The following is a 12,187-nucleotide window of genomic DNA, read 5'->3' as shown; positions in this document are numbered from 1 at the left end:
CACTTAGAAATAAACCCACAGAGAAAAGTCAAAGCGTTTTCCTGTCAGATTCCCCCAAATCAAAATCCATAACAGCCTCCGTGCCTCGCTTCACTCCAACATGGCAAAAATGTCCAGCCCTACAGAGACCAAACCGCATAGTCTCGGCTGTTTTCCAGACGTATTCTGGGAAGGATGATAACAAGTGCAATCTCTCCAAGCCTGAGTTTCTAAGCTTCATGAATACAGACCCGGCTGCCTTCACAAAGAACCAGAAGGACCCCAGTGTCTTTGACTGCATGATGTAAAAATGACCTCAACTGTGCTGGGCAGCAGATTTCCAAGAAATTCTTACTGGCAGTGTGGCAGTAGCTTGCCTTGACTCCTTTACCTGTTTGCAGAATAGCTGAGGAGTGGCCCAGAGCACTCCTTTCTTTGTGGCCTCCCGATCATCTCAGATCACATATACCCTGAGCCTGGCGCACCCACAACCCAATGCAGGCCACCTCTGCTGGTAGTAATAAAACTATTGTTTTTTAAAACACACTCATAAATCCATACCAATATGACCAGTAATTTGTACTGCATTTGGTATTTTCTGAATTTATTATCAGGTATTCTCAGGAGACTTCTTGGTATTAGAGGACTTGGAAAGTTTATCTTTTAATAAAAGCTCTAAATCTTAGGACTTCTTTGCCCATTTTCTCCATCTCTTCTGCAGATATAAAAGAAAATGGAAAATTATTTAGAAAAATAACCAAGAAAATCTTTTAAATCATTGCCAAACAAGAACCTAATATTGTAAGTTTTCACATAGAAACTTGCAGTTTCTCTGTATGTAAATAGAAAGTCTGTGTACCAGGAATCTAACCTGCTGTTGCTTCTGAGCTTTCATCACCCCCAGCATTACTGGGGTCATTGACAAAATGATAAGATTTAAAGTATACGACGTAATACTTTGATAATCATTTGAAAGGATGATTCCTTTTTATGTCCTTTGCCCATCTATGATCACTTTATCAATCTGATTTTAAAATGTGCTGCTAAAACAAGCTTTGAAAGCTTTTTAAAAAATAGATTTCTGGCCTCCTCTACAGACACACTGAATCAGAAGGGCTCATATTTGGGCTCAGTAATATTTTTAAAAAGCTCCCCAAATTTAGAAACCACTGACCGAGATAATTAAAACAAATTTGCCATTCTAGATATTTACCATAGTTTAAGGCTACATTATCTACAAAGTTATGTTGAATAGCCACAACATATTCTGTATTAAAAATTATAACAATGTAAACATTAGTATTTACCATAGAATTTAACATAACTTTTGGGGGTCAATATAGATGGCTTGTTTCAAAAAGAAAAACGAACTTTTGAGTTCTCTCAAATTTGAAAGAGGGAGCAGTTTAACATCAAAACAAATAGAGAAAACGAACAGAAGGCCAAATCAAGCAATGCCAATAAGCAAGGGCATATGATGTGGCTTTGTATAGGCCAGGAATTGACCACTCTGAGCTTGCCATTAACTCCCAAGTTTCAACAAGATTGTTCTCTGTAGGAAACCACAAGAGATTTTATTATTTGGTTTCAGTTTCAGTTTTGGACTATACTGAAGGTAGAAAAATCGCTGTGTGTAGAGGAAATAGACTTAGATCACGCATGGCTAATGAGCAAAATACAGTGGTACCTCGGTTTTCGAACGTAATCCCTCCCGGAGACCGTTTGAGCTCTGAAATTTGAAAACCGAGGCAAGGTTTCCCCCTAGAAAGTAATGCAAAAATGAATTAATCCATTCCAGACTTTAAAATCAAGCCCTAAAACTCCAAATTTAGCATGAATTTTACTAATGATGCCATAGATCCATAAAATTTACAGCATTGGTAAAACCGCGAGTTTCATGAACGGAGACGTGGGAAAACCGAGGTAGTGCTGTAAATCCAACATCACAAACCTTCCTCGGCAAAACAAACAATGGGACACACATGGGTCAGTTTCTAGGCGGCCGGAGGGGTGGGGTGGGGTCAGGCACCGAGGGGTGGAGCTACCTTCACCGCGGAGGAGGATCCCTCTCGATTGCCCCTCCTCGGCGACGTCACACTAGGGTCCTCCCCCCAGCTGCCTACTACTCCTGGTATCGCTGCGGTTCGCGAGCGCCCCGGAAGCTGCCCCTTCTCAGGGGTCATGATGGGCAGCAAAATGGCGTCTGCCAGCAGGGTCGTTCAGGTAAAGAGACTCGGTCGCCTTTCCCCACCGAGGGCGGTAGGGGTGGTACTGACTATAGCTAAGGCTCCGGGGAGGAAAAGCAGCGGCTGAGACTGCGCAGTGACCGCGGCCCTCAGTCGGGCCGGCGGCGCCACCCGGGCGTGTGTGTGAGAACTGGACCTTGAGCCCTTTGGGTCGGGTGGTAAGCTGGTAACCGGAGCTGAGGGTGCGAGCCAGGCCCGCGGCAATGTTTCAGCAGGTAGGCTCATAGCTGCGTTGGGGTCCCTGTACTGTCCTCGGACAGGACCTCTTCAGCCCTCCGAGGAGTCTGCGGGCTTGGCTGCCCGGGCTGTAGCTTGCCCAATCGGCATCTAGTATATAGTCTGTGATGTACCGGAGCAGCCAATCAGAAGGAAGGCGGTAGCGGCGAGTGAAAGGAAGCGAACTCGCCATCTGACCCAGTGTCCCTTCAAGGTCTTGGGAATGGCTGGAGACCTGGCTCCGTCCTCGCCTAGGGCCGGTTCTCCCCCACTAGTTCAATTCAAGTGTCTAGTTACAGGCCAGATGGGAGGGAATTTAAAATATATATATATTATCGAAGCTTAACTGTAATGTATGTTTTAGTGTTGCTTTCCCAAGTTTTTTTTTCCTGAATTTAGATTGGCAGGTAGAGGAAGGAACTACATTGTTGATCCACGAATGGTTACTAACTCATGCTAGCTTTAATGTTTGCTTCTCTAGCTGTGTGGTCTTGAGCGTAAATAGGAGAGGTAAAATTAGATATAAAGGGACACAACCTCCACTTTTGTGGTTGGTTTACACGATCTTTTTAAACTCTGAACGTGTGTTATGGTATGATTAACATTTAACTTTGATATGAGAAGTGCATTTCCCTTTGCACAAGTACATGTTTTAAAAGACCGTTTCTTAAAGTTTTTCCAGCCTAAAAGATAATCCTAGATCCCAGTCGTTAGCCCCATTGCAGCAAATGGTCGGCACTTATTCATTCAGTGGGTAGTTAACTAAAGATTCTATGAAGATAAGAACATCTGACAAAGGACTGGTATTTATAATATGTAGCCCAATTTTAAAATGGGTGAAAAAAATTGATACTTCACAAAAGAAGGTATCCAAATGACCAATAAGCCTGTGAAAACTTGCTCAGTATTATTACTTGCCAGGAAAATATAAATTACAATCAGGAAGTACTCTTACACCCACCTAATGATTGAAATTAAAAAGGTTGACAATACCAAGTGATAATAAGAATGTGAAGTACCTGAAACCCTTATATATTGCTGGTAGAAGTATAAAATGGTACAGACACTTTGTACCATCTGAAACGGTTTTGTCAGTTTCTAATAAACATACCTGCCCTTTGACCCAGCAATTCTCATAGGTTTATACCCAAGAGCAATGAGTACATATACCTATAAAAAGATGGCCTAAAAATGTTCATAGCCGCTTTAGCTATCATCCCCAAACCAGAAACAATCCAAGTATTGAATTGTTTAATCCATTAGCAGGATAAACAAACTGTGGTATATTGGTTAAAATGGAATAGTACACAACAATAATAAAGAACTACAGATACATGCAAACAAAAAAAATACTGTGAGTTATACAATAAGGAGTGGTCTGTCTCTTAACAGAGCTGCAAAGACTTGTCCTCAGATATTCATACTACATTACATTAGCAAAATTATTGAGTACCTCTGTTCCAGGCCTATGCTCAGTGGACTATAGTGCCAGTGAGACAAACATGGTGCCTCCAAATAGCTCAGAATTTGGCTGTTGATCATACCTTGAAGAAAAAGTAGTATTTCAACATACTCACTGGCACAAACTGATGGGAATTAACAAAGCATGGTGTCAACATTGAGTGGAGAAATCTGGCTGGACTACAGGGTATTTAGAAGTAATTTTAGAAGAGTAAATTACAGGTATTCATTAAATGTCCGGTGAATGCCCCAAAAATAAGACCAGGTCTTATATTAATTTTTGCTCCGAAAGACGCAGTAGGGTTTATGTTCAGGGGATATCATCCTGAAAAATCATGCTATGGCTTATTTTCCGCTTAGGTCTTACTTTCGTGGAAATACGGTATTTCATGTTTTGGCTGATATAAGAGCAGAAAGGTGATAGTTTATCATTTAGGAAATCGTTCGGCTGCAGGAGACACAGGAGGAAGATGGGTGGTTGTATTAGTTCAGGGTTTGAGATTTACAGGTAAAAATAAGCCTCCAGCAAGGAAATTGAAAGTGCTGGTAAGGGAAAGTTCAAGTGTGGGTTCTAGGCTTAGTTTTCCCCTCATAGAGGTTACACTATTTTGCATTACTATGGCAACAAATGACTGCCTGCTTCCCCACAGACTTATATTATCCACCTTGTATATTTTTAATAAAATCTAATTGATGAAAAAAACCTTTATGTAGTTTTAACTTTCATTATAAGTGAGGCTGACCATCTTTTCATAGGGTTAAGAGCCATTTTCATTCCTTTATCTGTGAAGACTATGTTGCCGATATTTCTGTACTTACAAATTCTTTATGTAGTATGGCTATTAACCTTTAGTCTATTGAAAAATTTTTTTACGTAGTTGTTTGTTTGTTTATTTCTAATTTGGATGTGTTATTTTGCGATGAGTAAAAAGTTTTTGGGGGTTTTTTTTGTTTTCTTTTTCGCGCTGTCCACATTACCAATTTTTCCCTTTATGGGGCAAAGGGTGATGACATAAGGATGACTGTATTACTGTTGAAGTTGTGTAATGTGTTTATCAGGGTTTATTATACTACTCTACTTTTATGTATTTTTTTAAATTTTCTGTTAAAAAAAGAGGACCCCAAACAGTGTGGAAATTTAGTCTATAGGGGCATATTGCATCATAGTTCTAAATTTCCAAAAGCAATGTTGAAATGGATTCTCTTTCCTGTGTATGTATGTATGTATGTATGTATGTGCGTGTATACATACTCACATGCCTATATAGTTAGCCCTACCTTACTAATGGTCTGTTCACTCACTTGGCAGATGTTTCCTGAGCATTTACTCTGTACCAGACACTGCTGCATAAGGGCTAATTCTCTGATTCTGCTTTTCAAGGGGCTTAGCTCTCATGTCATCATTGGCTCATTTATCTATCCTCTGAACAATATTCTTAAGATGTTCGGGATACCATGGAAACACAAAGAAGTATTAGATTTTGGAACTGGGAAGTTTCTTAGAAGGAGTAATATTTGAGTTGTTTTAAAAGATAAGCAGTCAGAAAAAAAATAAATAAAAGATAAGCAGTCAGGTCAAAGTGGAGGCATGGAAGTAGGGTAGGATTGGGGAGAGATTTCCTGGCAGAGGACACAAGTTGTAGATTAAATGGGAAATAAAATGGCATGATGAATTAGGGAAATGAAAAGTGCTTCAAAATACCTGGAGTAAAATGTACATAAGACGGTGGGGAAGGAGGCTGGAGAGGTTTGGAGAGGTATGGAGAAACCAAATTATGATAGGCCTTGTGAATGCCAAATACTATTTGAAGTCTATCCTGAAATCTGTGGAACATATTTTAAAAATTTAAATGGGGTCTTGACAGTAGTATGGATAGAACATTCTTTTAAGAAGCTGGGCCGTAATAAGAAAGAAACAGTTATTAGAGGGAGAGAGAAGTTTTGTTTTTTTACATGAAAGACTTTAGCATGCTTTTATGCTGAGGGAGACAACTACATTTCAGCATTTTCTCTGCATCAGAATTACAGTGGTGAATTTTCAGGGCAGTCCCAACGAGCCTATTTACTTCTCTAGTCATATAAAATGTAATACATGTAGTATACAAATATATTGCAGATAAAGACACACCTCAATCTCACTAATTTTACAGTAATTTATAGATTAGTTGAAAATAATAACTCTGTTCATTAGTCTTAGCATTGTGTAGTAAGATTTTCATATTGAAATGTCCATTTCCATGTAAGGTACTCTGTAGCATTATCTGGAACTTTAGGGATAAAACAAATATATAAAAACAGTATTCTAAAAATATGTATTTCTGTGGATATAAGAAACAGACTAAAATAAAGGGCTATCAAATGTTTAAACCTATTTTATGTTGGTTTTGGGATCATAGATAGTATTCTTTGTGCTTTTCTGAGTTTTTTCCAACTTTTTTACACAGAACATGTTACTTTTCTAATCAGAAAAAGTATTTTTTAATTATCTAATTTTCAATATGATTTTTATTCTACTCTAAACTACTAAATATTAACAGAGTGGGGAAACAACACCAATAAAAATCGGGGAAACTTCCAATTCTTACCATTCAGCAGGGTAATATATAAGTCATACAACATGAAATCAATGTCACCTTCTTCATAGGGTTGTTTGTCTTTGAGGTCAGTTGGCAGTACAGTAAAATATCTTGATGTATAAAGTACAAAATTATTATGAATAGCAGATAAGATTAAACAAGTTAATAGTTCATGAATCAGTTTTCCTGGTTGGGGAAGAGTATAATAGTACAATTTAATTTGCTGTCAAATACTAAGTTATTTTAATGAATCTACCTATTTATGAGGTTCAGTATATTGTTTCTTTTGTACATAGTTAATGAATTTATTTTAGTGTTTCATTTTTTTTATGCATTTTATTTTTCCTTTAGGTAGTCAAGCCACATACTCCATTAATAAGGTTCCCTGACAGAAGAGACAATCCTAAGCCCAATGGTAAATTGTACTTTATTTAGATTTTTTAAGAAAATGTATCATGTATATTTATACATGAATATCCTACTATAGACAATATTTTTCATTTTAAAATCAGGTAGATTCTGTAGCTTAGATCTAAATGGTACCTTAGGTTGCATGCACGTAGAAATCAACTTGTATTACCTCCATTTAAAAAGGCAATGACTCAACAGTAAATGTCTCTGAATTTTTTAATGATATTGAGTTTAATAGGGGAATTTTCTACCTTTCTTCTATCCTTCAGAAGAATCTCCCATGCTCATGTTTGCAGATATTGTAAGGATTAATAACCATATCGATATTTCTCTTCCAGCTAACCTTTTCTTTCATTCACTTATTTATTCATTGAATCAGTAACTTAGATTGCTGTAGTCCTTAGCAATCATTGCCTATAAACTAATGAAGATTCTGAACAAGTCCTATTTTTCTCTGACCCCTTTTACCAGCTCTTCTGTCCCTGACTTTATTATAAGGTATTTGATCCTTAATTCAGGGAGAATTTTCACAAATTTTATATAGATGTTTTAAATTTAGATATTGTAAGTTTAAAAGTAATGACTCTTAAAGAGTTAAGATATAGGTGATAAACACATACAAAGGTATTATTGAGAAAACTAATCTCCTCTACCTTTAAAACTTTCTTATTCCCCATTGTAAGATATTACCTGCATACTCCACCATGTGACAAAACTAAAGTAATGTAGATTATCCATTTGTGTTGTACTCCCTCCCTAGAAATTTCATTATTTTACAAACTTGTTCAATTTAGAATTCACTCACTTAAAACTACTTCCTTATTTGTTTTAAGAACTTTATGAAATTATATATAGCTACTCAACTAAGGTACTCTATACTTACTTACCTCTCAGAATTATAATATTTATAGTTTCAAGAATGACTATTCAGTAATAGATAACTCAAAATAGTATTTTAAGACACCTGAACAATTTCTCTAATTACATTTTTTTTTAATTTCAGTATCAGAAGTTTTGAGATCAACAGGACTACCATCTCACTCTTCTTCAATTTCACAGCATTCTAAGGGAAGTAAATCACCAGATTGGCTGATGCATCAGGGTCCACCAGACACTGCAGAAATAATAAAAACATTACCTCAGAAATACAGAAGGAAACTTGTATCTCAAGAAGAAATGGAATTTATCCAAGTATGTTTTGGTCATTATCGTCCTATTGTGCCAAACATCTTAACATTTTTGGCTTGTGGAACTTCATATGCGGATTTACATGGTTTTCCCATTGTCACGGTGTGTCCATAACTAAGACACAGATGGTCTGTAGGCCAGGACGATGAGAAGTAAACCATATCTATGCCCTCAGTAAATGTGCATGAAGGACTACATGTGTAGAAATATAATATGGTAAATAGAAATAGATGTAACCACATGAAAAAAAGCTCGTTAGGGTCCTCAATAATTTTTCAGAGTGTAAAGGACTTTTGAGGGCAAGAAATTTGAGGACCACTGATCTAGGTCAACCTTGAGTCCCTTCTAGATCTGAAATTGTTTATAACATTAATGTGAGTGCCCAAAAGCAATGAAAAAATCCAAAATTGTTTTTAAAAACTAAAAATCATTTGCTTAAAATAATGTAAATTTGTATAGTGGCCATGAAAACATTTCTTCTGTAAATTTAACACCTAATCTTACTGTTTTATTGTTTTTCCTTTCAGCGTGGAGGTCCAGAATAATGACTGACAATGTGGCTGCTGTTTGTCATCAGACAAAAGAATAGTCTTTACAATAAAGGACTTCCAAAATGACAAATGAGAAATTGTACATTAAACAACTTTAATAAATATTCTGTAAAAGAAAAATAAGAAATATAGAAAATTTAGATAGACACTTGTATCTCCTAATTTATGTATGTTGGTCAGCTTCTCCACAAGCTTACCTAATTGTTTATATACTTTATACTTATTAAAGTACACATTTTTAAATATTAACCTATTAATTTACTCTTGATTATCAAGTATTACCAGTTGTTGAACTATTAAAAGCACACAATGTCTAGTAAACTATCATAGGTTTCGCATAATTTCATTTTCTTTCAGTTTCTGTTTAGACATGGAAAGAATTTATCAGGCAGAATTGCTGCTTTTGAAAAGTGATTTTCCTGACATTACATGAGAATCAGTGAAATAATGACTCCATTATTTGTTCTTAATTCTTAACATTTTTTCGTTCACAAAGTTACTGGAGTATAACTGGCTTTTAGTAAGCATATCCTACTCTAAATGATAAAAATATAGCCAAGGTAAAACCAGTGACTTTGTGGTATTAAAACTGGGAAGTTAACACAAAAGATTATTTGTAACCTATATTCATGTCAGAGTATAAAATGGAAAATAAGAGATCAAAGTGAAAATAGCATAGGAATAAATGTTTGACTGAAAATTGCAATTTATTGTTGTTAGGGGTGTTAAGAAAGTCTTGTTCTTTAGTTTATTGTACTGTTTTGATTATGATCATGTATGAAAATCTTGATAACCATTAACTTTCTCAAACCTATTGTCTGAAAGTCTCATAAAATCAACCTAACTAGTTAACCTTGTTAAGGCAATTTATGAAACTTTAAAAGAGTCTTCCTGTGCCAACGGCATATATTATTGTGAAAGAAAAGACTCAAAAAGCTAAATAAATTCTCTTCTATACCTTTAATGATTTCTAGAATATGCTTTAAAGAAGTCATCCCTAATAGTTAGGGTAGCTCATAAGCAATAGACAAGTAGAATTACTGAGTCTGCCCATTTGCCTCTGGGTTAATCTTTACTTTTTTTACTATTTCAGAGTTGGTCTGCTTCTCTTGTGTTGTGACCTAGTATAAATGTTGCCCTTCTCAAATATAAGATAGGGAGTTGGTGCTAGCAATACGCTGTTCTGGTGACTCATGAAAAATATGTGATTCATGATTTATTTTTATTATTTAAAAAGTTTATTTAGAAAATTTTCTTAAAAGCTAGCACTATTCTTTCCTCTCCTTAGCTCTTGCATTTCAGTAAAAGGAAGCCCAGAGCAATTTTTTTGCTTTCAGAAACAGTGGGTTCAAGTAATAAAGAGTGGCTTGAGTAATACTGTGGACCAGCAGTTAGAAACCCCAATACTGGAATTTTCTGAGGTCTACCTTTACTACAGCTGCTGCCATGAAACTCACAATGAAAAAAAATATATCATTTTTACAGAATTTGTAAGTCTAGGTATGGCAAAAAGGCATGCCAGTGGAACTTGCTGTCATAGAATGAGCTCCCAAGGAGGATGGTGTCATAGAATTCTGGCTTGGCTTAGAGTAAGTAGCCTGTATTTTCATTTTTGGGTTAAGCACTTAAATGTATGTGATTACATTAACAAATTGTTTTGTTTGTCCAAGTTTAGGTTTTCCTCTCCAGTACTATACAGTGTGTGACACATAGGATCAAATTAGTATATTGTCTATTACTTTGTAACACGTCATCCAAAACTTAGTAGCTAAAGACAACAATACCTTATGGTTTCTCTGGATCAGGAATTCTTGGGCAGATTGGCTGGGCACTTCTGCTCAGTATGTCTCCTCAGGTTGCAATCAGATGCTACCTGGGGCTGCATTTATGTGTAGGCTTAACTGGGGCTGGTTGATCTACCTCCAAGGTGGCTCACTAACACGGCTGCCAAGCTGATGCTAGCTTATGGCAGGAGTCCTCTCCATAGGGCTGCCTGGGTGAATTTATAACATGATGGCTGACTTCCCCCAAAGCAAATCATCTAAGTGTACAAGGCAGAAGCAGCAAGGCCTTTTATAATCTAGACTCAGAAGTTAGACACACTTCTGCCATATTCTGTTGGTCACACTTAGACTGTTTAATTGTGGGAGGAAACTACACAAGTGCATTAATACCAGAAAGCAAGAATAATTGCAGCCATCTTGGAAGCTGGCTACTACCAGTGTGTGAAATTGCTTTGTAAACTAAAATGCGTATTATACAGATGCTGAATGGTATTTTATATGTACAATGACTTAATGAACCCAGAAAATCACCTAAACACCTTTGTTACCCTATTTTAAGTATCCCCATATAGGAATTTACTTCTCAGTAGCATGGTATAATATAGTGATTATCAATTTATGTTCTGTGGCACACTTGGGAACCTCAAGCCTCACAGGTGTACCATCAAATTTAGCTCACTATTTAGCTTATTTCTACTACAAGTGAGGTTAGGTTATTACAGTGCTCTTTCAGAAGGAACTTTAGCCTAAGTCAGACATGTATCGTTAAGTATGACTTGCCACAATTATGAGATAGAAGTGGTAAAAAGGTGTTTTCTGCAATGTAGAAGAATTTTGCCTATGAACATATCTCAGAGCTCCATAAAGACCCAAGTAGTAACAAAGCTGGAAGGTAACCAAGAATAATTATGCAATAGCTAACATAAATTGAGCACTGTCAGACACTTTTCTAAGGGTCTTTGAAGTGTGAAGTCATTTAAGCCTTGCAGCAACCCAATGAGTAGGTCCTATTTGAGAAGGAAACTGGGGACAAAGTATAATTAGCCCAAGTCATAAATCTAATACTTGGGTCAGTAGTCAATGGAGATCTTCTAGATCCAGAGCAAGGACTCAACCTTTACACTATATTACCTTGACTAAATTATGAGCCTTGGTATTGTTTTTGCCTTCTTCAACATACCTCTGAAAATCAGGATCTCGACTCAGAAACATCAAATGGTCTAGCACAAAACCTTGGAATTATGCTTTCCAACTCTCCAACCCATATCCAGTCTGTCAGCAAATCCTATTGGCTAGAAGCCAAAACTGGTACCGCCTAATAAAACCCTCTTGATTACTGCCATAATTCTTTAAGTGGCTTTCTCGCTTTTCCTCGCCTCCCCTCTACCCCCAAGTCTATGGTATTAGTCTCCCACAACAGCCAGAGTTAACATTTTAAAACATGATGTCATATCATATCACTTGTCTGCTCAAAATTCTGCAGTGGCTTTTCAGTGATGTTTCCTTGTCTCACCCTATTTAAAACTGCAAACCCTAGTATCTCCTCTTTCCCGGCTTTATTATCTCTATAGCACGTATCACTATGTATCATAACATTTTACTTATTTGTTATGTACTCCTGTTTGAATGCAGGAATCTTTGTCTTTTTTCCTGCTGATTTCTCAGTATACAACAAAGTGGCACATAGTGAGCAATCAATAAATACTCACTGAATAAATGAATTGTGTTTAATTTGATTTGGATGCAAATCTTATGAGAATCAAAATGTGAGTACT

At 36.6% G+C, this 12,187-nt stretch overlaps 1 protein-coding gene across 2 annotated transcripts; it reads left to right on the top strand.

Moving 5' to 3' along the window:
* Nucleotides 1-2,063: 2,063 nt before the first annotated feature.
* KGD4 (alpha-ketoglutarate dehydrogenase subunit 4) lies at nt 2,064-12,123 on the top strand. Of its 2 annotated transcripts, none has more exons than XM_081054281.1 (4): nt 2,064-2,202; nt 6,830-6,893; nt 7,893-8,080; nt 8,605-12,123. In XM_081054281.1, exons 1-4 carry the CDS (start codon nt 2,161-2,163, stop codon nt 8,620-8,622), a joined length of 312 nt encoding a protein of 103 aa, XP_080910407.1. In that variant the 5' UTR covers nt 2,064-2,160; the 3' UTR covers nt 8,623-12,123. The 2 variants fall into 2 exon arrangements, with proteins under 2 accessions (XP_080910407.1, XP_080910408.1); XM_081054282.1 differs by having other exon boundaries at nt 2,146-2,440.
* Nucleotides 12,124-12,187: the final 64 nt, after the last annotated feature.

Source organism: Rhinolophus hipposideros (genome assembly GCF_964194185.1).
Source record: "Rhinolophus hipposideros genome assembly, chromosome: 7".
In the NCBI taxonomy this organism is placed as follows: domain Eukaryota; kingdom Metazoa; phylum Chordata; class Mammalia; order Chiroptera; family Rhinolophidae; genus Rhinolophus; species Rhinolophus hipposideros.
The sequence above is the reverse complement of the archived record's forward strand: the minus strand, read 5'-3'. Positions and strand labels throughout refer to the sequence as shown.